The 27,143-nt window shown below is 44.3% G+C and overlaps 1 protein-coding gene and 1 pseudogene across 1 annotated transcript; one reads left to right on the top strand and one right to left on the bottom strand.

Moving 5' to 3' along the window:
- The first annotated feature begins 5,766 nt into the window (after window positions 1-5,766).
- On the top strand, window positions 5,767-8,959 carry LOC136353974 (uncharacterized). Its single transcript, XM_066305422.1, has 2 exons — window positions 5,767-6,988; window positions 8,871-8,959. The coding sequence occupies exons 1-2, from the start codon at window positions 5,767-5,769 to the stop codon at window positions 8,957-8,959; spliced, it is 1,311 nt and encodes a 436-aa protein (XP_066161519.1).
- A 2,987-nt stretch (window positions 8,960-11,946) lies between these two features.
- Window positions 11,947-25,989, bottom strand: LOC136353973 (uncharacterized; annotated as a pseudogene).
- Between the last annotated feature and the right edge of the window lie 1,154 nt (window positions 25,990-27,143).

Below are 27,143 nucleotides of genomic sequence, written 5' to 3'. Positions count from 1 at the left end.
ACCCAAATCACACTCTCTAAACATCTATATATAGCCACCTCTTCAATTGATTTAGTAAGTTAAACCCGTTGCTTACTCCAACAGCCTCTCCATCCACCCTCTCTATTATGGGTCTATGACACTAGGACCCATATGTCACTCTCTCACTCTTCCTCCCCTTCACTTTTCTCCCAACCCACTGACGACAACAACAGTGGCGAGAGGAGAGAAGCGGCAGCAGACCACGTGGGAGGGAAGCACCACCGGCGACAGCAGGCCACGAGGAGGGAAAAGCCCGGCAGCGGCGACGGCAGGCGACGAGAGGGGGAGAAGCCGGTGGCGGCAGCAACAGCAACCAGAATCGAGCTCAGCCGGCGACAGCAACAGCAACTGGCGGATCAGGGCGTCGGCGAGGGCGGTCGGCGTTGCCGGCCTCAGCCCGGCCGCCGGTGACGGCGCTCGCACATGCGCCTCCTCTCGCCCAGCCCATCTTGACGCGTGGTGCTATCCACGGAGGTGAGGCGGCGCGGAGGAGCAGCATCGGTGGAGGGGGTGCTGGGAAGGAGCGGCACCGCCGGTGACAGCGCTCGCACATGCACCTCCTCTTGCCCATCCCGTCTCGATCTGGGGGAGAGAGGATGGGAAAAAATCGTGGGGATGTGTGGGGCCCATATTTAGCTACTGATGTTGGCTGGCCAAATTTGGCCAGCGAGGAGTTTAGCCAGCTGGATAGCTTGTTGGAGTGCGATTTTACTCTAAAATTATCAAAATTTAACTTGGAGAGTGAGATAAGGAGCCTGTTGGAGATACGCTCAGTCACGGTGCAGAGAGTGGTTAGGCGTTGCGCGCTGAACTGGATTGTTTATCACTAATGCAGAGTGGTTAGGCGTTACGACCTATTTATTGCTGAGCATGCACTATTAATAAGATAACTGTATTAGTGATGATGAACATGCCCTACTACAAGTCTTTGTAGTTTTCCCAAACAGTGTCTTTGCATAGATGGCCAACAGTGATGGTACAATTCACCAGCTACAAAAACTGTGGGTAATGTGGGGATCACATTGTAGGCAATTGCAAAAACTGTAGGGAAAGATGGAAAATTATACTACAAACCCTATTGGCCACTTCGAAAAATAATACTAATAGTGTTAACACTGCTGGCCAACTTAAAAAAAACAAGATCACACATGGATATATTCCGACGAATTTTTTTTAGCTTATTATTGAATTATTTTTAAGTGTTGCACAATATTCCACCAGGTATATCGGAATTGTTTCACTAAGTAGATCGAAAATGTTTCACTCGTTTAAATCGGGTGTTGTTTCACCTTATATAAAAACAATGTTTCAGCAAATAGTGAAATAATGTTTCAATTCACTGCAACATTTGATCCATACATTGTAAAACATTATAAGTACACTAGGTGAAACATTTTTTGGTGGAACAAAAAATAAAACGAATTCCCTTAATAGGGGGTTTCCAAAATATGTGGGTTTTTTATTGCAACGGAGTATTTTAGTTCACTGCAACATTAGATCTATACATAGTGAAACGTTGTGACTACACTAGGTGAAACATTTTTGGTGGAACAAAAAATAAACTAAATTCCCTTAATAGAGGGTTTCCAAAATATATGGGTGATTTGTTGCAACGGCGTGTATGGTGGGGACACGTGGAGGGAGCAGCGCAGAGGCGTGGGCAGCACAGGCGCACGTGGGCAGCATAGGCGTGGGGGCCCTGCGCGGCAGGAGCGTCCGATGCAAGCACGCGGCATCGGACGCCAGGCACCGAGCATTCTCGTATTATATTTATAAATATGTTATAAAGAATAGTTACATATTATAGACAACTGTATTTGGTAATAGCATTCATCAATTTCCCGTACGGGGTCCCAACCTCAGGTCCTGGGGGCATAGGTTGTTACCATCTATGTTGGTTAATTTTCATTTTCCTAATTGACCTCATTAATGATACTTCCTCCGTTTCTAAATATTTGACGCAGTTAACTTTTTTAAACATATATAACCGTTCGTCTTATTCAAAAAATTTAAATAATTATTAATTCTTTTCCTATCATTTGATTTGTTGTTAAATATATTTTCATGTATACATATAGTTTTACATATTTCACAAAAGTTTTTTGAATAAGACGAACGGTCAAACATGTACTAAAAGTCAACGGCATCAAATATTTAGAAACGAAGGGAGTATTTAGTTTAAATTTGGGCAATGATGTACACAGTTTCCACTAGATTCTTCTTATAATAATGATTGACTTGAGCAACATCCTTATATTTTATTCATTGAGGAAAGACCCAAAAGACTACCAAGACCTTCAAGATATGCTTCAATAGTAATAGTTATGAGGTCTTGGCATCTAGGGTTTCCTAGGCGACTCGAGGATAGTCTCATGTCGGTCGTCTAGGGTTCGTCACCCATCCAATCTCCTCGTATTTTCGGTCTCCAATCCCCTCTCATTTTCCTTCCCATCTTCTAGGTCGCCTCAACCAATCCCGTGCCATCTGGTGTCCACCATATCACTGCAGTTTTGCAGCCGGTAAAACCCTAGATCTGCTAGCATGTTTTGGTTATGCGGTTTCCTTGGCTTTCGGTGCTGTGATGGAGAAGGTTGAAGGGTTGATGGAGAAACTCAAGCTGTCGGCAACGGAGAAGAAGGGGGTCAAGATCAAGGAGGTGGAGGAAGACAAGTTGAAGGATGGGATGGATCATCGCACAGTCGGTAGACTCCTCTCAAAGAAACCGGCTCTTGTGGAGGCTTTTGTGCAAACCCTAGGGAAGATCTGGTGTCCAATCAAGGGTATTGAATGCACAGATTGGGGTGATAATCACTTTATGTTCACCTTTCACCAGGCTTTGGGTAAGAAGAAGGCTTTGAATGAGGGTCCATGGATGCTTTCTAGAGATCTACTGGTGATGGCTGATTTTGATGGTTCAAAATCCTTGGATGAGATAGACTTTTCTTTCATCCCGATCTAGGTGCGGATCACAAACCTCCCTGAGGGATGATGAACAGGATGGTGGGGGAGGCGCTTGGAGGGGAAATTGGTGAAGTCATGGAGGTGGACCTGGAGGATAGTGATCCAATGTCGAGTAGATTTTTGAGAGTAAAGATTCAGCTTGATATCCGTAAACCTTTGATGAGAAGTGTTACGGTTCTAGTGGGCAAGAAGGAGGAGGAGAGGTGGTGTCCCATATAATATGAATTCTTGCATGACTTTTATTACATTTGTGGTATAATTTGGCATACAGAGAAATTTTGTGATGTTGTGTTGGGGAAGGATGAGAAGCAACCATACGGGAAAGATCTTAGAATCATCCCTCAGAAGAGAAGAAATGATGCTTTATCGGGTGGCAAGTTCTCTGAGTCACGGGGTAGTGGCCAATGGAGGAGTAACTTTTCGGCTGGGCGAGGACCGGGTGGAAGTTCTGGTAGTAGGGGAAGTGGGGAGAAATCTCGCAGCGATGGCCCATCATGGCGGAAGCTCTCGATAGGAAGTGCAGGCGAGAAGGAGAAGGAGAAGATGGCTGGTGAGGAGGCGGAGGTCCAGAGCCCGTTAAAACTCAAGGCGTCCGAGGCTCTTACACACAATTCCAAGAAGGCTCTCTTTAGAGAGGCGGTGATTGAGGAGGTGAGGAAAATTGCGAGGGAAGAGGAAGATGCTAGTATAGGAGCAGTGGGGTAAAACAGTACCATGTAAGCTATGCAGAGTGATCACGTGGACGCTAATGCTAGTGGGAAGGGAGTTGTTTTGTCGGGCAAGGGGGGGTGGCAGGACCCAGGTCATGCCAATGTCTACTAAGCAGAATGTGCATGTTGATCTTCCTGTTAAGTCCGTGGATGGGGGGAAGGAGGTGACTATTGGAGAAAATTGGGACAAGTCTGTTAAGAAGTTCAAGAGAATGTCGTGTTCTGAGCTGAAATCGGGAGTCATGTCCCTAACCCAAACACAGGAGAAGAAGAGGAAGATTGATGATGTTCAATGCATGGAGGTGGATCAGTCGAAGAAGGTGAAGGAAGTGACGGTGGAATCTGAGAAGAACAGGATGCCTACAAATTTAGCGGGACTGGCAGACCAGTCCTGCATTACTGTTAACAACCAAATTTGGTAATCTAAGTATCGGAGATGAGGATCGGATCGAAGCGGAGTCCAAGGCCAAGATCGTTTCGGAAACAGAGCAAGAATCGGCTAAGTCCGAATCAGCTGCAACCTCGATTGACAAAATCAGAGTCGGACGAGGTTAGCCAATTGAGCCGATTACGACAATATGACTCGGTGTGGGTCATCGGGTTGAATCAAAGTACTTCATCTGAATTGCCGCACACGGATTGAGTCCTGATGAGGCAATTGTATCTATTAATTAGGATATTTTATGTAATTTCCTTAGAGATAAGTGTAGGCAAAAGTCTGCCGCAAAGACTTATGGTATTTTAGAGTTTGTTAGGGATAAGAGTCGTGTCCGACAAGGACATGCTTTGTAATCTCAGGTATAAATAGACCCTGAGACCTATGTAATCGATAACACATGTTCAAATACAATCTCAGCGCATCGCCACCTTTTGCTTTCGTTTACTTTCGACGAGTTCTTGCTTTCGGGTTGAGCTGCATCGGTTTCAATCTTCAACTAGAGGTAAAACTTGTTATGGCGGCTTGCGTTATCGGGATTAGTGCTTCCATCATTATGATACTCTAATCTGATTTATGTAAGTTGTCGAGTTATCATATATTATATATAATCTTTGGCAATATTGTTATCTAGCTTTCAATCGGCTAACACCTGTCGCTAGGAGACAGCCGATCATGTTAGGTTTCAACGTTGACATAGATTATATAGAATATCCACCACTCTATGAATCATCCAACGACTTGATTGTCTAGATATTGTTCTTCTTTTCATACTTATAGCTGCATCAGTTGAGTTTGACCTTATAAGTCATGATTAGAATCTCAAGCTCTAGCCTGTCTTTGGATGCCAATTAGAGTAGCATCGGAGTTTCAGCCGATCTTACCTGATTTAGCTTTATGTTTTACGTGCTTAATGATATGCTAGATATGTCCTTTATATTAAGATCTTGGTTGCTTTTAGATGTATTAGACTTCTTGTTTAATATATTTCACTTGCATTGATATCCTAGTATAGAGTGGTATCGGAGTATTAGCCGGTACATGCTAGATCTCTTTGATCGGCTATGTTATGAACATTTGCAATCTTCTCGTTAATATATATTTCGATCTAAGTGATTTATACTGTCTCGGCACGGCGACCGATCTATCCCAATCACTTGATTTAAATATATATCGACATAAGGATTACAAACCGTTGATACCTACAGCCGATCAGATAAATTTAGCTTTATTCTTATTTCACTCCTAGCTAAGCCGATCGATGTAAAGATGACATCGGCTCAAAGATAAATGATACGTCATCGGCAATTAGCCGATCGGCTATCGTTTATGGATTTAACCGCGGTTTCTTTTGTCTATCCTTCTTGTTGATTGCAGGATCAAATCAATTGGCATGCTCACGAACCTCAAGACAAGCTTTGGACCTGCACAGGAGTTAAGCAGATCTCCCAGGCCTCGTGTTTTTGCATTAACAAATACCCAATGAAGATCATAGCGTGGAACTGCCGGGGGTTGGGGAACGGCCCGACGGTTCGTGGCCTTCTGAATCTTCAGAAGGAGGATGACCCCGATATTCTATTTTTGTCTAACACAAAGATGGATACGAATAAACTCCAATGTTTTCGGTGGAAATTGGGAATGCCGAATCTGGTGGTGAAGGATTGCCAGGGGAAGAGTGGTGGTTTGGCAGTCTTTTGGAAAAAGGAAATAAATTTGCGGCTACGAACAGTGTCTCGACTGTTCATGGATGTGGATGTGATGGAAGATGATGGTTTCTGGTGGAGGTTTACGGGGGTGTATGGTGAACCGAGGTCAGACAAAAAGGATCTCACGTGGAAAGCTCTCCGGACGCTAAATGCAACGAAAGGGGAGCTGTGGTTGTGTGTGGGTGATTTCAATGAAGTCCTTTTCAGTTGGGAGAAGGAAAGAGGTCACGCTAAGGCCCAGAGTTGCATGGATCGTTTCCGTCAGACGCTGGATTGCTGTAGCTTGTCGAACCTGGGATTCACGGGTGATCCTTTCACCTGGAGGAATAATTGGTGTGTTCGGGATGGTTACATTCGGGAACGGCTGGATAGGGCGGTGGCCGATTCTGATTGGTGTTGTCGTTTTCCTAGTTTCCGAGTTAGGAAGGGTGATCCAAGGCACTCTGACCATCACCCAGTCATTGTGACAACATCTAATGAAGTTATATGGAATGGCGGCAGATCAAAACCTGGGTTCCGGTTTGAGGCAGGATGGGCGAGGGAGGAACACTGCGCTCCCATAGTTGAGAATGCATGGAAGTTGTCAGTGGGCCCTAGAGGGGGCAAGGTTATGGACGCTATCAGGGAAGTGGCTGCTAATTTGTGGGATTGGAGCAAAAATTTCCTGGGGGACCTAGAGAAACGCATCAAGAAGGCTAAACAGGCTCTAGAAGCCCACAGACGTTCTCCAATCAGTAGCAGTACGGCTTCGCGGGAAGCGGTGTTGAAATACAGGCTGGATAAATTGGAGGAACAGAGGGAATTATATTGGCGGCAGAGAGCCAACCAACATTGGTTGGAAAAGGGTGATAGAAATACAAAATTTTTTCATGAATGTGCTTCTGAGAGAAAGAAAAGAAATAAAATTAAGAAGTTAAGGAGGGATGATGGGGAGGTGATCACAGATGAGGCGGGTTCTCTGTCTCTGATCTCGGAGTTCTATAAACAACTGTTTACTGCCGGGGTGCCGTTGAACTTAGATGAGCTTCTCCAGAATGTGCCAAAGAGAGTAACGTCTACTATGAATGATGAACTGATGAAAGGGGTGACGACGGAGGAAATAAAGAAAGCTCTGGACAGTATTGGGGACCTGAAAGCTCCTCCTGGTTCAGACGGTATGCCTGCCCTCTTCTATAAACAATTTTGGGAATGTGTGGGGGATGATATTGTGCATGAAGTTAAAGATTTCTTAGGTGGTGGGGAAATGCCGGATAGCTGGAATGATACTGTGGTTGTGCTGATACCAAAGGTTCCCAATCCAGAACGCATAAAAGATCTCAGGCCAATCAGTTTGTGCAATGTTGTTTATAAAATCGCTTCAAAGGTTCTAGCTAATCGTCTGAAACCCCTGCTCTCAGAAATTATCTCCCCAATCCAAATTGCTTTTGTACCACAGCGGATGATAACGGACAATATTTTGCTGGCCTATGAGTTAACACACTTCCTGAAAACAAAAAGAAGGGGATCTGTTGGTTTTGCCGCAGTAAAGCAGGGTATGAGTAAAGCCTATGATAGGGTGGAGTGGGGATTTTTGGAAAAGATGATGTTGAAGCTGGGTTTTGACAGGAATTGGGTATTTATTGTGATGAAGTGTGTCACATCGGTGACCTACCGTATAAAGGTGAATGGGGAGTTCACTGAACAGATCAATCCGACAGGAGGTTTACGTCAGGGAGATCCCATTTCACCGTATCTCTTCTTCATATGTGCTGAGGGTTTTTCAACTCTTCTGAACGCAGCAGAAGAAAGAGGAGATCTTTCGGTAATTAAAGTTTGCCAGAATGCACCGAGTATCAATCACCTGTTGTTTGCGGACGATTCTTTGCTGCTCCTAAAAACTGATGAAGGGAGTGCGGCTTGTCTGCAGAATGTTTTATCATTGTACGAAAGATGCTCGGGGGAAACAATAAACAAGGAGAAATCGTCGATTATGTTCAGCAGAAATATAAAGGAGGTTAATAAACAGATTTTCATGGGTGCGTTGGATATAGGAGTGGGGGCTTGGAATGAAAAATATCTCGGCTTACCGGTGTATATGGGCAGATCAAAAGCAAAGACTTCCAGCTACCTGAAGGAGAGGGTTTGGAAGAAAATTCAGGGTTGGAAGGAGAAACTTCTGTCACGGGCGGGAAAGGATGTTCTTATTAAAGCTGTAGCGCAGGCAATCCCGGCTTTTGCTATGTCATGTTTTAACCTAACCAAAGGGCTATGCGACGAAATTACTTCACTCATCTGTCGTTTCTTTTGGGCCCAACAGGAACGGGAGAATAAAATGCATTGGATTGCTTGGGAGCATCTATGCAGCAGAAAGGAGAAAGGAGGGTTTTTTTTTAGGAGAACGACGGCAGGAGATCTGCCGGAATTTAATTAGAAGGAAAAACAGAACAAAACAAGTTCAGTCCCGAAAATAAAAAGAAAACAGAACAACAAAACACGACACGACACGAAACAAAAGAAAACTATGGAGGCCTAAAAGCCGTGCGACGGAGATCAAGATCTTGTTTTACTATATATGCCACTGCTCTCTCTGAGGTTGAAATGTTGTTGAAAATTCTCCTGTTTCTTTCTAACCAAACATTCCACCAAGTGGTAAGCAGAGCTCCTCTCATCGCCTTCTTTTGCTCCTTCGATCGCACACAATCAATTTGGGCCCACCAATCAGAGGTTCCGATAGAGAGGCCAACATTGTTTGTAGGTAAATGTTGCCAGGAAGTAACTAGAGACCAAACTTCCTTGAAGAAGGAGCATTCACTAAACAAATGATTAGTGTCTTCAAAGGCGCTTGTGCATAAACTACAAATCCAATTGCATGGCCAGTGTCTTCTCAACAAGTTTTGAGCTGTAAGAGTTTTCTGGTGGAGGACTAGCCAGCCAAAAAATTGAAGTTTCGGCTCAGCCGGCGCCTTCCAGAGCGAAGAGAAATCTAAGGAAACAAAAGTTCCTTGATATTGGAAAAGATAAGCACTCTTACTTGTGTAAACTTTGGATTCATTCCAGTTCCAAGAGATGTCATCAGGACGCGGGATAAGCAGGACTCCCTGAAGCATGCTCCCAAGGTGAACAAGTTCGTGGATTTCTTCTACTGATGTTATTTGCCTGAAAGAGATCAACCAGTTATTGTTATGGAGCTCTTGTTGGACGCTTTTTTGCTTTCTTTTTGCCAACTTGAAACACAGTGGTGCAATGTCTTTTGGGCAGTTGTTTCGTAGCCAATTGTCATGCCAAAAGCTTGTTTTTGTGCCATTACCTAGCTCAATTGTCGTTGCTGCCTGAAACAACCTTTTATCTGTATCATCACAGGGAACGCTCATGCCAGCCCATGGTTTGTTTTCATCCTTCCAACCAAGCCAAAGCCAACGAAGACGAAGGGCTCGCGAAAACCTCTCTAAATCCAAAATGCCCAATCCACCCAAAATTTTTGGCTTACACACCGTCTGCCAATTGACTAAACTGCTGCCTGGATTGGTTTTGTCAGGGTCTTCTCCTTTACAAAGAAAAGATCTCCTAAAGCGATCAATTCTTTTTATCACCCATTTGGGCACTTGCAATGCGGTGAAGTGATGAATTGGCATAGAGCTTAGGATCGATTGGACCTGAGTTTTTGTTCCGGCCGAAGTAAAGAACCTCCCTTTCCAGCCGGGAATTCGCGAGCCAATTTTTTCGATTAGCGGCAGGAAGTCAATTTTCCTTAGCTTTCGGATATGGAGAGGCAGGCCAAGGTAGCGACAAGGGAATTGCTTTACCATTCCAGGGAAATTTGCAAGAAGAGATACGAGGTTGATGTTTTCACATCTGATCGGGTAGATCTCTGTCTTACTGATGTTTGTGTGAAGGCCAGAGGTTTGCGCAAAGAAAGTTAGGAGCCTCATAAGCACCGATAAGTCTGAAGCCTGAGGCTTCACAAAAACTGCCACGTCGTCTACATACAAGGAGCACCTGAATCTGTCAAAACTCCCACCCATCGGAAAGAGAAGTGATGCATTTTCAACCGCCTTAATAATTCGGTGAAAAGGTTCCATTGCTAGGATAAACAACATCGGCGAGAGCGGATCCCCTTGTCTAAGGCCTCGGACATGGTTTATTGATTGCCCCGAAGATCCATTGAGAAGCATTTGGGAGGAAGAGGTTGCAAGTAAATTGGAAATCCAGTTAAGCCAACGGATTCCAAATCCAAACTGACGAAGAACTTCAAGAAGGTAGGGCCAACAAACCGTGTCAAAAGCTTTGGCAATATCAATTTTGATAAACAGACTCGTTTTCTTCGTTCTATGTAAATATTGTACCATGTTTTTGACGAAGACGAAATTATCGTGGATAGCCCTTTTCCGAACGAAGGCACTCTGGTTGGTGGAGACAAGCTCGCACAGTCTTGGCGCTAGCCTGTTTGCCAAAATTTTGGAAATTATCTTAGAGAAACTATGGATTAGGCTTATCGGTCGATAATGTTCAGCTCCCAAAGCATCTTCTTTTTTGGGAAGAAGACAAATGAAGGCTGAGTTTAGATCCTTTATCTGCAAAGTGTTAAGATCAAAAAACGATCTTACTGTCGATAACAGATCTTCGTTAATGATCTCCCACGCTGATTTGAAGAATGCACCAATGAACCCATCCGGCCCCGGAGCCTTCTCGGGTGGCATTGAGAAAACAGTTTTCTTCAGTTCTTCTTCTGTGATGTCTTCTTCTAAATCGCCAAGGTCAAGGGAGGGCAAATCCATCATATTCCAGTTAATCCCTGACGTTCTTTGAAAACGAGATCCGATTCTTTCCTTGAAGAAACGCAGCAGTTCCTCTTCTTTGTCTTGTGCTGAAATTGCAATCCCAGATGGCGTGTGCAGGGATTGAATATAGTTTTTTCTTCTTCTGGAATTGGCCTTGATGTGAAAAAAATTTGAATTAACATCTCCCTCTTTGAGCCAGGTTTGCCTAGAGCGTTGTCTGATCTGGATTTTGTTTAGAACTGATAAAGCCAGAATCCTATTTTTGAGGTTAGACACCAGGAGGCGCTCATCATCTGACAAAGTCCTAGTTTCCTGAGCTATGTCCAGCTGAAAGACCACTTTAGATGCAACCGCAAGTTGTAACTTAATATCACCCACTTGACTCCGACTCCATCTCTTTAAATCTCGAGCGAGACATCGTAGTTTGATGCGGAAAATAGCTAGGCAATTAGTGGCAAGGATCGGCCGTTGCCATGAGTCTTGCACCGCTTCCAAGAACCCAGGAATTTTGAGCCAAAAAGATTCAAATCTGAAGCTTGGGAATTTCGATCTTTGCTCATTTCCTACCAGAAAGAGAGGCGCATGATCTGAACATGCTGAAGACAAAAGATACAAATTGGAACTCTCAAACATCAAATCCCAGTCAGTCGTGACAAAAGAGCGGTCGATCTTGGTTTGAGTAGGGTTTGCGCCTTCCCCTGCCCAAGTAAAACGACGAACAGGGAGTTGAAGCTCCTTAACCTGAATTTTGTCTAGCAGACCCCGAAAGCGCTGCATCATTCGTCTATTTAGACGATCACTGTTTTTGTCAGATGCTCTATAGATGAGATTAAAATCTCCGATGATCAGCCATTCAGATTTCATGGAGGGCTGCAGGCTCTCTATCTCCGAGAGAAAAACCACTTTATCAGCTTCTAGTTGAGGCCCATACACAACTGTGATTGACCACTGTAGCCCCTCTTCTCGCATGGTCACAGTTGCAGACAAAGAGTATTGTCCAAGGACAACATCAGAAAGAGAAAAGAAATTCTCATTGCAAGCTAACAACAGACCACCCTTGGTGCCATCCGCCGGAAGGGCCACATATTGCCGCATAAAATTTTGGCCCAAACTGTTGAGAACAACACGATCATTTAAAGAGGCAATCTTAGTTTCTTGGAGACAAACAATAGTAGCACCATATTGTTGCAAAATAATTTTCACGGCGTCTTGCTTCGCCTTTGAATTCAGGCCCCTAACATTCCAATTAAACAGGTAGACATTGTCTTGTGACATTGAAACATGAGCTGCTGCAACTACATCTTTGGTTGATGGGGAAAGGAACAAAGCTTTTGCCGAAACACAACCAGCCACACTGGAAGAAACACAGGCAAAAGATGATGCTACAACTCTGCTTTAACACAGCAAGCAACAGGCAGAAGTAGGTCAAGCACAAAAGGCTCTTCATGGTTGTTGTGCAGCCCATCTTCATCCTGGGGCGTTCTGCTCACAGGGGCGTGACCGCCGCCTTCTTCTTTGCAGCCTTCAGACGGATGGTCTTGCATCCCCCTTCTCCACGAGCTCAGCGATTGTCTTCAAGGAGGATGGAGAGAGAGGCTTCTTGTAGCGCTGCAAATAAATCTTTTTGATGTTATCATCAAAGGAAGCATGATCATCCAAAATGCCAAACTTATTTGACAGGATTTCTTGAGCAAGAGTTTCAGGTTTTGCTCCCGCCCGCTTCTTGCAAAGGAGGCGCTCACTGTGGCATTGCGCCGAGGAGATGGCAGGAATTGTCACCTTAGCACGGCTTGGACGACAAACATTGACGTCGGGAGCAGGTAGCAGCGGCTGCTGAAGAGGAGTCGAGAGAGCAGAGAAGAACTCTTCCACCCTGTTGCCCTGCCTCGCCATCGGCCCTGCTTGAGTCTGCACATCCGTCGCCACCCCATTGGAATGCGGAGTCCCCTGTTCTGCAAAAGAAGAAAGTACAAAAACAGGAGAAGCCGCTCGGGGAGAAGCATTGTCTGGTGAGTAGATGGAATGCTGCACGGACGCCTCATGCAACATTGGGTCAAGATGACTCTCCAAAACGGAGAGGACATCTCCCTGCCCCTGCGAACAGAAGCATGAGTCAGCCTGAAGAATAGCTTGATCTTGGACAACTAGGCTGGCAGAGGGAGTTGCAGCTTCGCCCCCATTCGGGCTCGGATGGCGGCGGGAGCTTGGATGCTTGCAGGGGGAAGCAGACTGAGAGGGAGAGGAAGAAGAACGAAGATCTGTGCCAACTCCAAATTGAGGGGCAGAAGAAGAGGGAAAGGGTGGTCTAACCTCACTTGGCTCTCTGGACCGACCGCTTCTGCTTCGAGGACCCGAGCGTTCCCGGTTGCGTGGACGCCCCCTGTCTTCATTGCCCTGACGCCGGCCGTCAACTCTCTCTGGTTCTCTGCTGCAGCTTGAGGACCGACGCCCAAGCCGATCCCACAGGGAGCGACTCCTGTGACGGGACCCCGATACCCACAAGGAGGGTTGGGGTATAGAGATGTTCACCTGTTTACTTAGCTATACATGCCCAACAGGCCTGGCGCCTGTTGTCATTCCCGGACTCACTATGTGCGAGGGTGTTGCATGCAAAGTACTTTGCTAATGGGAATCTGAGGAGGTGGAGGAAGGGCCGGGAATTTCCTATTCATGGAGAAGCATCGTTCGAGGCGTCAAGGCACTTAGTTCAGGTTTGATTTGGCAAGTGGGTGATGGTTCTCGGATTGACATTTGGAAGGATCCATGGATCCCAGCTGAGACCGGTCACTCTGAGGATGGGAGTGTGTTGACGAAAAAAATCGAACACACCGGTCTAGGAGATCTGCTTAGCTCCTGTGAAGGTCCAAAGGTTGATGAGATGCGGGCGTGCCAGTCAATTTGATCCTGCAACTGACAAGATATGTAAACGGTAGATCAATGAGCCAATCGGCTGACAAGCCAATGGAGTAACTCCAGCCGATAGCCGATAATAGCCGATACCGATACCAGCCGACAGCGATAGGGTTTAAGCAATCGGCTATATGTCCAATGTAGATGATGATATAAAGGCAATCGGCTGATGATGATGTAATAAAATAACAATAATATCCAATATAAACTAATCGGCTAACAATGTGATATGATAGAATAAGCATTAATCCGAAGGTTAAAGCATACATCGGCTGGAGATCCGATGTCATAAAGTCCATAAGATTATATTAAACAGTGAAACATTTGTTGTCATCGGCTATATCCAACTTATATGTATAATCCTTATAAGCCGATGCAACGTCCACATAATCCATCGGCTGAAACCCCGATGAAACCCTTATTGGCAGTCAACAAGCAGGCTAGAGATTATGGTTCTAAGCACGACTTAGTAGATCAAACTTAACTGATGCAGCACTAAGTATGAAAAGAAACACAATATCTAGACAATCAAGCCCTTGACTGATTTTCAGGGTGGTAGATGCCTAAGCTAATCTAATCTAGCAACACGATTTAGCCGATACCGGGATAAACCCTAAATCGAGAAGCAGCCGATAGAGCTAAATTGATATGCTAAGATTAGATTAACAGAGGCATATCATAAATAAGTAGGCAAATATATCATCCAAACCAGAGCAATCCAAGAGGTCGAATGTACTGATGCAGCCTTGAACGATGCCGACGTAGATGACAGATTCACTAGGACCCGACGGAACATAGGACTTACCCCTTCGTCGGAGATCGAACTGAACCGATGCAGCCCCACGTCAGGTGCCCAAATTCCGCTGGTAGATAAGTAAAAACCTCGGTAAAGAGGGTGGCGATGCGCCGAGAGTAGTTGTATTGATCGATGAGATTGATTACAATGACCCTAGGTGTACATATTTATACCCATGGGTAAATACTAGTCCTTGTAAGACAAGAAAGAAACTTTTCTAAAGATAAAAAGAAAACATAAAGTCCTAATCGGACACTAAACACACTTTCTTAAAGATAAAAGGAAACTAAACTATGCCTAATTAATAGATAACTTACCATGCCGCATCCTCTTTGGACTCAGACTCTTCTAGATAAATTCCTTTTAGTTGATCTGACTCCATCGGAAACATGGTTGCTGGCGATTTGATGACTCCAATCGGCTGATTCGAGAACTCCGAAGCCAATACTAATTTCAGCCGATGATGACTTTAGGACTTACCAAATTTCATTGCTAACAGAGTGGTGCTCAACAAGGTGGCAGACTTGATCGATCCGTCAACAGGAGGTTGGGATAGAAAGTTTGTTGAGGATATTTTCTGGGAAGAAGATGTGCGCAACATTCTTGCTATTCCAGTGCGACTTGGATTTGAGGACACCGCGGCTTGGCATTTTGATCCTAGAGGTCGATTCTCGGTTAAGTCTGCATACCACACCCTAGAAGATCAGCGTGAACGCCTTTCATTAAGACAGGTGGGAGAATCTTCATCTGTCAGCTCTGGGGTAGCTAAATTAGAATGGGGAAGAATTTGGAGCCTGCATTACCCACCAAAGGTGAAACATTTCCTCTGGCGCCTAGCTCATAACAGCCTGCCTTTGAGACTGAATATCGACAGAAGGGGTTTGGAGGTGGATACTAGATGTCCTGTCTGTCTTTGGATGGATGAGGATGAAGGTCATTGTTTTCTGAAATGCAATTTTGTGAAGCATTGTTGGAGAATGCTAGATTTGGAGGACACCCGGCTAGAACTTCTTCAGTGTGTGTCAGCTTCGGAAGTTTGCAAACACATCCTGAAAGTGGGGGAGAAAACCAGACAGACTAAAGTGTTCTTACTCTGGAACTGGTGGGATGCTTGAAATAAGGTGAATGCTGAGGAGGAAAGAAGAGCGCCGGAGGAAGTAATTTTCAGAGTATAAAGGATGGTTGCAGAAATTTCCCTGATGAAACAAACCGGAGATCCCCCGAGTGCAAAAGTCCTGGGAACCTCCTCCTTTGGGTGAGCTGAAGCGTTGATGGTGCCTTTTTTGAAACTGATAAAACAAGTGCTTGGGGTTTCGTGATTCGGGACCATGAAGGAAGTGGAGTGCTGGCGGGTGCAGGAAGAATCGGGTCAGTTCATGATGCTATGAATGCTGAGGCTGAAGCTTGTCTGAGTGCTCTTCGGATCACTTCACTCCATGGCATCTCTCACTTTGCTATTGAGACTGATTGTTCTGCACTGGTGGGTGCCTTGACATCATGTGACTTTGATTGTTCTCCGGGCGGTGTGATTTTCAAGCAAATCAGAGCTCTGCTCCAAATAGAGTTCATGTAATAGGTGTGCTCATGACATTGTCCGTCTTAGTGTGGGTTGGGACCCGGGTCAGCTATCTGTTTGGGCGGACCCCTCCCAGAATTTGTAAATGTGCTGGTATCTCGTGATCGTACCGAGCAAATGAGTTAATAAAGAGCACGTTTGAGATAAAAAAAATACTTATGAGACTTTATCTCTATTCAAAAGTTTGATTGTCCTAAAATTTCAACTAACACTGTATCATTCATTATTTTAATTCGCAGATCATAGAAAAATTTTCTTTAAGAATCATCATGGTGATTTCAAAGAAAGTCTTATAATTACAATAGATTTTCAGGTACATATTTCAAAAAACAGCTTGAGCTTGCACATTTTGTATATTATATCACATGAATATTTTATAAACATTTTCCACTACTAGAAAAACGGTTTTTCATGGCGTTTGGAAACAAATTTTCATGGCGGCAATGAGAGAAAACCGCTAGCGAAGAAAATTGGGGGGGGGGGGTCACGGGCCGCCAGCGTAAACAGGTCTTCGCTAGCAGTCGCCTTAAGAAGTCCGCTTGCAAAAATAACCCTATTTTTATGGCAGACCTTTTATCCTACCACCAACAAAAATCTGGCGAAGACCGCATCGCAACGACCCTTGAAAAGTCACATTTAAAATCCACCTACCCATCCTTATCTTTATCTCCTCCATCCTCAACTCCACCTACCCATCCTTATCTTATCTCCTCCTCCCTCCACTCCCTCTCTCCCTCCATCCAGATCCACAGGCGCGGGTGGCGGCGTGCTCTGGCACGGGCGACAGGGAGGGCTGGTGCGGGCACGGGCCGCGGCGAGCTCGGGCGTGGGTGGCGGAGCTCGGGCGCTGATCCGCCGCCGCCGGGCCGCGGGGAGGGTGCGGGCTGACGGCACGGTGGTGGGAGAGGCGGTGGAGCTCGGCGTGTCGGTCGGCGGCCATGCGCATGATGAGCTCGAGGTGCGCCTAGCGGCCGCGGATCCGGAGGCAGGTGTGGTTGGGGGGTGGGTCGTCGTCGTGGTCTCAGGAGGCCATGTGGAGCGAGATGAGGCATGGCGGCTGCGGGAGGTCGGCCATCGCCGGCCGACGCCCTCCGACGAGGAGGAGAGTCCACTCCAACCCCAACCCCAACCCCAAGCAAAACAAAGGAGTCCCAGCAAAGGAGGTTCGACAGCGACAGCGGCGGAGAGCCGACGGCGACGACAGCAGTGTAAAATGAATGTTTGGATGTGAATTTAAATTTGTAACAGCGATGTTTGATGTTTGGATGTTTGCTCTTCAATGTTTGGATGTTGAAAACGAAGTGTAAAATCGATTGATTTTTGGATGTGAATTTAAATTTGGATATGATATGAGATTTGGATGTGACGTGGGGTTTGAATTGAGGTGGGATTTGAATTGATATTTGCACCTGTAACAAATTGTTTTTTTTTTTAAAATACCTTTTTTACTTGCGGTTGACCTAAAGGTGCCGGCAACAAAAATGGTGCCGCCAGCAAAGTTCCATTTTTGCTGGCGTCTAGATTAAGATAGCCACCTGCAAAAATGAATTTTTACTGGCGTCTGGCTTAAGACGTCCACTCTGAGTCCACTCTGGCAGCTGGCTTACGGCGGCCGCCAACAAAAATATTTCTTTGCTAGCGGTCGATAACCGCCAGCGAAGATCTTGATCTTCACTGGTCATTGTTTTGTGGCGGCTCTAAATTTCGCCAGCGAAAACCCAAAATGGCCGCCACGAAAAATGGTTTTTGCAGTAGTGTTCTTCACCATAGTGTTTGAGACAAGAACCAGAGAATAATTTATGTTGATACTACGTCTGTGAGCACATACACCATTTCACAACTGCAAACCCCGAGGATGATTATAATCTACGTATAATAAACATATTAATAATTCATCATTTTTTAGCTCCTTATATATTTAAATGTTGGGTGTAATATAATATTAACATATTTACATATTACAGATGATTCGGATTAAGTATCAACTCATTGAGGAGGATAGACTGTTGGCAGTTAAGGTCTTATAGGATTTCTGATTCCTATTTCTGATGGACGAGATGATAAAATCCCAATAGAAAATTTTATTACGATGGACATCCACTTGATCAACTGAGCAGCTCCACGTCGAGAGGATCCTAGGAATTTGGAGGATAATGTATTGTATATACATTAATTTTACAAATACTAGCTAGTTTGATGTGTGTAAATTACTAAAAAAATTGTAAATATAGTACTTATTATAATTAATGCGATGACATGCATAAAATACGAGCGAATACTTGTACAAATACGAAGCAACAACTCGGATTAATATATGAAGCAACAATTATAATTTATATGGAAAAGTTGAAAAAAAAAATCTGTAGTCCAAGTTGGTATTACCAACCGGGAGAGAGGCGTTCCTACGCTATACTACCCCGGATCACCGGACACCGGGTAGAATTCCAATCTTTAGTTGTTTTAGCCTATATTAACTATATCATTAGTTAAAAATTATAGCATTATATGTGTTATGACATGTAAAGGACCCCCGGTAATTTTCGTTCGCCACTGACCGGGAGTAAAAGGTCCTCGTGCAGGTGCGGGGTCACATGCGTCGGGACCTTTTAGTTTCGGTTGGTAATACCAATCGGGATTAAAGAGGCACCTTTAGTTCCGGTGGGCTCTTAGTCTCGAATGATTGACTACTGGTTAGATTTTGGATATACTATAAGAACCGGCGCGACTTCACGCCGCGCACGTAGGTATATGCAAGATAAATTATCAAGATCAGTTAATTATTCTATAAACGGTGAATAAGCTATCAAGATCAGTTAATTATTCTATAAACGGTGAATAAGTGTATGATTTATTTGATTGTGCCTCGTAGCAATGATTGGAAAAATCACATTACAAAGCCCGTGTCAATTTGAGCATGTTCGTTTCCAACGAACATACGCTTATTAAGAAGAATATCTGGCAACATAGAGTGGACAAAGGAAACGAACATTTGAGCGAGATTGCTAAGGGGTGATCGATCACCCCTAGCGCGCCCCCTCTTCTTCACGTGGTTTTCTTTTTTGCCACCGCATTACTTTTCTATTTTAATAAATTTATACAACTAAAATTTGTACACCTTAACTTTACACATCTAAAGTTTAGAAAACTCAAAGTTTATAAATCAAAAGTTTAGATATCTGATTCAAAATTGAATTTGAATTCAAATATTTTTTATATATAGTATTTCTATACATCTAAAGTTTATACACCTAAAGTTTATAGACCCAAAGTTTATAAGTCAAAAGTTTACATACCCGATTCAAATTTGAATTTGAATTCAAATATTAGTTTATAGACCCAAAGTTTATAAGTCAAAAGTTTACATATCCGCTTTAAATTTGAATTTGAATTTAATTTTTTATATATATAGTATTTTCTATACATATTTTTTTTCAACTTTGTATTTTTTATTTTTTAAAAATTTATGGTGTAGTAGAAAGAGAAGGACAATGAAGAGAGAAGTGTAAGGGGTGATCGCCTAGGGCGGTCACCCGTCTATTAGCCGTCCTCACATTTGATCAATAAAAATAATTAAAACATGGATGGCGGCATCAGACCAACACAAATCAAGAAAAAGCACAAGAAAAACCAAGATAACATAAGGAAGAGAAGTTTACACAACAATAGTTAGCAAACAAGGAGAGAAACCAAGCAAGCAGGAAAAGCACAAAGGTATATTAACGAAGCACTGGTGCCCTAGCCCATTATAGAGGAGAAAACAACTAAGCGAATACCAAGCAAGAAACGTGCAAAAGAAGACGTATGACATGCAAAACAGTGCAAGCAAACAGATCATGAAAAAATTTTGAAAATATCCATTTTTTAAAAAGATTTACGTTTATATACACTGTATGATGAATTTACGAAAATATACCTTTCGGGAGCGCAACAAAAGTACGGCGTGGCAGCGCGGAGTGGACGGCCGAGGCGTTCGCGTGGAATGGGGCTGCGGAACCGAGCCAGTCCCGCATGCCGGTAACGCGGAACCGGTACGCTCGCGCAGCGCGGCGCCAGCATTGTTTTACTGTGTGGCACTGTGTTTAATACTGTTTGACACTGTTCCCGTGTCAGTTCCGCACAATGAAGACGCGGCACCGGGCATGGACAGTGTGTGAACAGTGCTGCACAAGATCAAAACAGTGTATAAAGTATAAACTGTGCTGCACAGTGCTGAAGTCGCTGGCCACTGCGGTTCCGCGTTTTGGAAACGTGGGACCGTCGCGCTTTCTAGAGCTACGGGGGACCATGATGGTTCCGCGCGGTCGCTATCCCTCGTTTTCGTTTCACGGATGCGTATATTTTTCCGTAAAACCTCTCCACGCATATATATATATAAACATAAATTATTAAAAAAATAAGTATATTTGAATTTTTTTTCAACATATCATCACGAATCGTGTGTTTGAGGAGAAGGGGATTGAGTAGATTAGAAAGATACGCAAAACAAGGTGAGCCATTAGCTCATGATTAATTGAGTATTAACTTTTTTAAATTTTAAAAATGGATTAATATGATTTTTTAAAGCAACTTTCCTGTAGAATTTTTTTGCAAAAAAACACACCGTTTAGTAGTTTGAAAAGCGTGCGTGCGGAAAATGAGACTCAATCTCCCCTATCTCCCTAGAACGAACGATGCCTTAGGGAGAGGGAGAGCCGGACATGCGTGTCGACATGGCTACTGTTCAATAAAGCACCGTAAGAGCAGGCACAATAGCAGGCTATAAGCCAGCTGCAAACATATTTTAAGGAGATAAATGAGGAGAGAGAATAGCAGCGGACTACAGATTTGTAGCCAGCTGTAGCACGGACTCCGAGACGCAGTGTGTGTATTACAGGTGGGATAAGGTATTAGAGCAAGTTTAATAGTATAGCCAACTACTAACTTCAAATCATCTATAGCTAATGTAATAGCCAATTCATACAATAGTTGTTTACTATACTATTAATACCTGGTCCTACCTGTCATACACACATTATGTCTTGGAGTCCGTGCTGCAGCTAGCTACGGATCTGTAGCCCGCTACTCTTCTCTCTCTTTCTTTATCTCTTTAAAATATGTTTATAGCTGGCTTATAGCTAGCCTGCTATTGTACTGCTCTTAATAGTATAGTATGTAACTATTGTATGAATGAGCTATTAGATTGGCTATAAATGAATTGGAGCTAGTAGTTGGCTATACTATTAAACTTGCTCTAAGAAGTGCTAATCATGATTTCCGAGGTAATCAAAATACTCCCTTCTTTCCTTCCCAAATTGATTATCATATAGATTTATGCACCACGATCAAGGATAATTTAAATCATATCAATCAAGACACCATGCACACATTCTCTCATAATACATGCATCGATTAAAACACCATGCTAATTACACCTTAGTATACGCACATTCTCCTATGCTGTATTAATTATATTATGATGAAATCCGTATCCATGTAGTTATATAATGATCAATTTGAGAAATTTTGAATTCCATTGTATGATAATCAATTTGGGAAGGAGGGAGTAGTAAAAATCAATTACCAGACTACACAGTAAAATGGCCGCAACGGCGCTAAGAGCAGGTACAATAGCAGTCTATAAGACAGCTATAAACATATTTTAAAAAGATAAATGAAGAGAGAGAAGAGCGGACTACAAATTTGTAGCTAGCTGCAGCACGGACTCCAAGACGTAATGTGTGTATGATAGGTGGAACCAGTTATTAATAGTATAGTAAGCAACTATTGTATGAATTAGCTATTAAATTGGCTATAGATGATTTGTAGCCAGTAGTTGGCTCTACTATTAAACTTGAATAAAGATAAGCTAATCAAGATTCGCATACATTCAATTCACCCAAACACAAAACAGTAAGTACACACAGGCGACAATTCTTGCTAATCAAGATTCCCAGCAACAACTTTTGCTAATAAAGATTCCCACATTTAATTCAACCAAACACAATTTGCTAATCAAGATTCCCGGCAACAACTTTTGCTAATCAAGATTCCCACATTTAATTCACCCAAACAGAATTTGCTAATCAAGATTCCCGGGCACCCCATCACCCCAACCGGCACGCAACCAACCCCAACGACACTAATTAAGCACATTAACTGGCACACCTTAATCAGCCGGTCGCAACTGCCCGCAGGAGGCGCGAAATTGCTATTCCGCGACCAGTCGCGCGATCCCCTCCCCGCGTGATTGGACACGTGTCGCGTGTGAAGAGGGAGCGGCGGACGGCGGGCTGGCTCCCAGTTTTTCCATTTTTTTTGTTTTCTTCGTTTCTCTTCTCTTTTGGTTTTTTCCCTTTTTATTCCGTGACTTCCGTTTTTGTTTTATTTTTCTGATTTTTTTCTTTCCGTAACTTCCGTTTTTGTTTTTTTTTCTGATTTTTTTCTTTCCGTATTTTTTCGGTTTTAACACGTACGTATGCTAAGTTTGTATATGTACAAATACAAACTTTGTATACGCGTATGCAAAGTTTGTATACGTGTATTTTTCGATTTTATACATATATATATATCAATTTTGTATACGAATAAACAAAGTTTGTATACACATATATAAAGTTTGTATACGTGTATTTTTGAGGTTTTATACGTACGTATACTAATTTTGTATACACGTATACAAAGTTTTTATACACATATACAAAGTTTATATATACGTATATTTTAGATTTTTTATACGTACGCACAAACTTTATGTATATGTGTATATCTTTTTATACATTAAAGTGTGTATATATATAATTATATATATATATGTACACACACGCATGTATATATGGTATATACATGTAGTAGTATAGAGTAGAGACCCCCAAAAAGAAAGGGGGCGCCATCAACGACTAACGAAGACGTGTAGTCCTCCCGAGGAGCCGAAAACAAATAAAAAAATGTGAGAAAATCGCATCCGTTAGAAGAGTTATTAGCTGATGGTAAGCGCGGCGTCTCGTTAATATGCACACAGGGTATCATCAAAATATTTAGAGCAGAACGAAACATAAGTATCAAAGGGTCTGCCGTGCACAGAAACATATACCGGTAACAAAACTATAATTAACTTTAGCGGATGATGTCAATGAAAAACCACTAAACTTTTTGGTGTTGCCAATGATATAACATGAACAGAGAAAATTGTAGAAAAAACCATGAACCTGAGATGTCAGGATCGGCTTACAACTTATCTGAAGAATCTCTGAAGTCTGAATAATTGCAGTGTCTCATATGCGATACAGTGGAAGGCGCGGGAATGAACGGTGCAGATGGGGTCGATACCGGTTCGCTAATGTAAATCGGAGGGCTCCCGTTGATTTCAGTAATCACTGTTTATCTCCAAATGTTGTCTTAATCGTGCTTCGCTGCTGTTAGCGTCTGAGCTGTCTCCCTGTGTCTTGCGGCGGTGCACTCCTTATAAGCCGGCCGGATCCATTGTAATGGGCACTGAGAAATATAAACCCTAGTTTCTACATTTACTTGTCTTGCGGCGCCCTCAATATTTTCCTTAATTTCTGTTATTTTCCTTCAATTCACCGTAGGATTCCCAGTAGGTAGCTTTTCAGCCTCAATTCGTTCGATTCCTGCAGATTCCTGGTGAAATTTAGCCCGGGGATCTGACATGAGAGCATCTAGCCTTTTCTATTGTAAGACTAACACCTAAACTTTCAGACAATCCATAATTGACCAAGTTGCGTGTTTAGTACAAAATGGCTAATGTCAATACAGGGATCAGAACATAATAAAAAGTAAGCAACTTTGTCACGTAAGTTACACAATCAAATGTGCAAAAAATATGTTCTAGCAAACTAAAAAAGGACACACTTAATCTGTCATATGTATACAATGCCACAGCAAGATCAACTAAGACCGAAAGTCACTTAACTAAAGACTGTCGTATGTATACAATGCCACGGCAAGATCGACAAGACTGAAAGTCACTTAACAAAAGACCATAACCAAATTGGATTCTACAGCACGCTGAACTCCTAATGTTTTCACCTGCTCCAAGCTTCTTCCCTGTGATGAACAGGCAAAGATAATTCATTTTCCAATATAATCATGGCAACATTGCCAATGCAATGCTAATATTATCATGACAATAGTCCCCAAAAAGGCAAAATTTGCTACATGACACTTAAAAATTGTGTAATTAGTTGTGGGACACCTGAAAGATGTGAATTTGCCCGAGGACACTCTAAAAGTGTGGTAATTTGCTGCAGGACACTAGGCGCATTAAAATATAATATCCACTGAATTGATGAGAGAGAAACCATATAAAATAACAGTTTTGCCCCTTCTCTTCTTCCCCTTCTGCTCGGTGCGCCGACGCCTGCCGCATTCTCGACTCATTCTCGCTCGACTCAGCCGCCACCGCCATGTCCTCCTCCTCCTCCGGCACTTCCATCGATCCATATCGATTGATCGGTTTTAACGAACTAGGTTGGAGTAATCCATTAATTAAGCCCTCCTCCGGATTTGATTAAACCCTACCTTGATTTTTGCTATATGCTGCTGAGCTGAATATTCACTGGTGGAGAAACCATCTTTGGTCGGTCGGCCAAAATACACAATAGTCCCGGTTGCAATAAAAACCGGGACTAAAGATATCTTTAGTCCCGGTTCAAAAGGATAGAGTTTTTTTTTTATCTTTAGTCCCGGTTGGTGTTACCAACCGGGACTAAAGATCTATCTTTAGTCCCGGTTGGTAACACTAACCGGGACTAAAGATCTCTATTATCTTTAGTCCCGGTTAGTGTTACCAACCGGGACTAAAGATAACCGGAATAAAAGATCGGCATGCGCAACATGGGCGGCGAAGAGTACGAGACCAGATCGAGGAGGAGGAGGAGCAGTTAATATATTCTATCTCCTCCCTGGCCTTATCTCTTCCTCCTCCATATCTCTTCCTCTTCTTCCTCCTCTCCTTTTAACTTCTCTCCTCCTTGTCCTCTTTCTCCTCTACCAGCGCCGACGGGCGGAGGGCCTGGCGGCCAGCGGGCGGAGGGCCTGGCGGCCGGCGGCGCGGAGGCCCGGGCGGCCTCGCGGGCGGGAGGGGGGGGCGGCCCGGGCTGCCTCGCGGGCAGCGCGGTGGCCGGGCGGCGCAGCGGCCCAGGCGGCCTCGCGGGCAGCGCGGTGGCCGAGCGGTGCTGCGGCCCGGGTGGCGCGGTGTTTGGGGGCGGCGCGGCGTTGGGCGGTGCGGTGGCGGGCGGTGCGGCGAAGGGCCAGACGGCCTCGCGGCGGGCGGCGCTCCGGCGGCCAGCGGCTGGCGGTCGGCGCGGCAGTGGCAACGGGCTTTTTTTTTCTTCTTCTTTTTAGAATTTGTGATTCGGATCTGTGTATTTGATTTGTGTGTGATGTGAATGTGATGTATCTATGATGAATTTTGTAAAATTTGTGATGTATCTGTGATGTATCGATTTGGGGAGTTGAGGATTTGGGGATAATTTATTTGGGATTTTGGGAAGGGGATGGGGTGAAATCAATATAATGAAGAAAAGAAAATAATAATGGAGCAACCGGATCTAGCTAGTCTAGCTCTATCTTTAGTCCCGGTTGGTGTTACCAACCGGGACTAAAAAGGCTCTATCTTTAGTCCCGGTTGGTAACACCAACCGGGACTAAAAATGGATTTTTACTCCCGGTTTTTTCACCCGGGACTAAAGATAGTGATCTTTAGTCCCGGATTGGTAGTCCCGGTTTGAAAACCGGGACTATAGGGGGGTTACGAACCGGGAGTAAAGCCCCTTTCTCCACCAGTGATTATAAACACGGACAACGGCAGCATGCACCTCGCCACGTGTGCCTCCGCCAGTCGTCGTTGCCGCCGCCTTTGGCGGTGTTGGTGTTAGTGGTGCTGCCATTGCCGGTGTTGGAGACCTAGTGGTGGTCGGCGTAGCCGCCTGGTACAAGGAAGTGCGGGTGCGGGATGAAGAAGTGCCCCTTCGGTGGCATCGGCCTCATGTCAGCTGATCTCTCCGGTGGCGGTGGTGGCGTCGGGCTAGCGGCTGGGCTCGCCGGGGAGGTGGCAGCGGCCTGAGACGAGGTGGTGGGCGGGCGCTTCCGCGCGGCAGACGTTGCCTGGGCGCCCATCCGCGCCGCTCGGCCAGCGGGACTTCACCTTCGTCTGCCACATCGTGTACCGCATGTCCGGCAGCCGCTTCGGCGGCGGCGGCTTCGATGGCGGTCGGTGAGCCTGCCGGCAACGGCTTCGACGGCGGCAGCGGCGGTGGCGGTGGCGGTGGCGGTGGCGGTGGAGGCTACGGTGGTGACTTCGACGATGGTCGACGAGCCCAGCAAGCGGCTTCAACGACGGCAGTGGCAGCGGCGAGCGACGGCGGTGACTTCGACGATGGTCAACGAGCCCGGCGGCGGCGGCGGCAACAGAGGCAACAGGGAAAAACGACGGTAACTTCGATGACGGTTGATGAGCCCGACGGCAGCGGCTTCGATGGCGGCGGTGGCGACAGAGGTGGTTGCGGCCAGGGCAGTGGGGATTAGATAGGGCTGAGGGCAATTTTGCCTTTTTGAAATTTCTATCCCATCTTTTTATCAGAAATGATAAAATATTGTCCCGGGTGTCCTACAGCAAATTACATAAATTTTGTGGTGTCCATCAGCAACGACGCGATTTTACAGTGTCTCACAGCCAATTACAAAATTTTTGGGTGTCCCAGGGCAAATTTTGCTGAAAAAGAAATTACATGGATAATTTAGGCGGTTAGCTAAATTGCATGGATAATTTAGGTATATGGATTACGGAATAACCTATCATAGCCCCCTTAGATTGTTGAGCCATATTTCAGACTACTAATAAGAAACAATCACCAGTTATAAATCTTCACAATGGGAGGGCATGATTGTAACAGCAGATTTCTACAAGTGCATCAAACTATTGTGCTCCTATTAACACAGCTTGGCTTGGAAGCATAGCATAGCTGCAAGATGATATGTAGTCCAAACCACTGGCAAATGAGCAGAATGATGGTTGAAAGAAGAGAATGAATTCAAACCAGTGCCTGTCTTCCCATCTCGACAAACTTGTCCTGCAACAGGAACCCACAGGAGCTCTCAGCCTGTCATTTTTTATTGATACAATGATACATACTCCCTCCGTCCCAAAATGTAAATATTTTTAGCTATGAAGCTTATTTTAGATACGTTAGGACTTAAAATGGGCCAAAGATCTCCTAAGAAACAGCACAGATTACCATGAACATGTTAGAATAATTGGGCTAGGCCCAATT

The sequence above is a fragment of the Oryza sativa genome, chromosome 11 (genome assembly GCF_034140825.1).
Source record: "Oryza sativa Japonica Group chromosome 11, ASM3414082v1".
In the NCBI taxonomy this organism is placed as follows: Eukaryota; Viridiplantae; Streptophyta; class Magnoliopsida; order Poales; family Poaceae; genus Oryza; species Oryza sativa.
The sequence above is the reverse complement of the archived record's forward strand: the minus strand, read 5'-3'. Positions and strand labels throughout refer to the sequence as shown.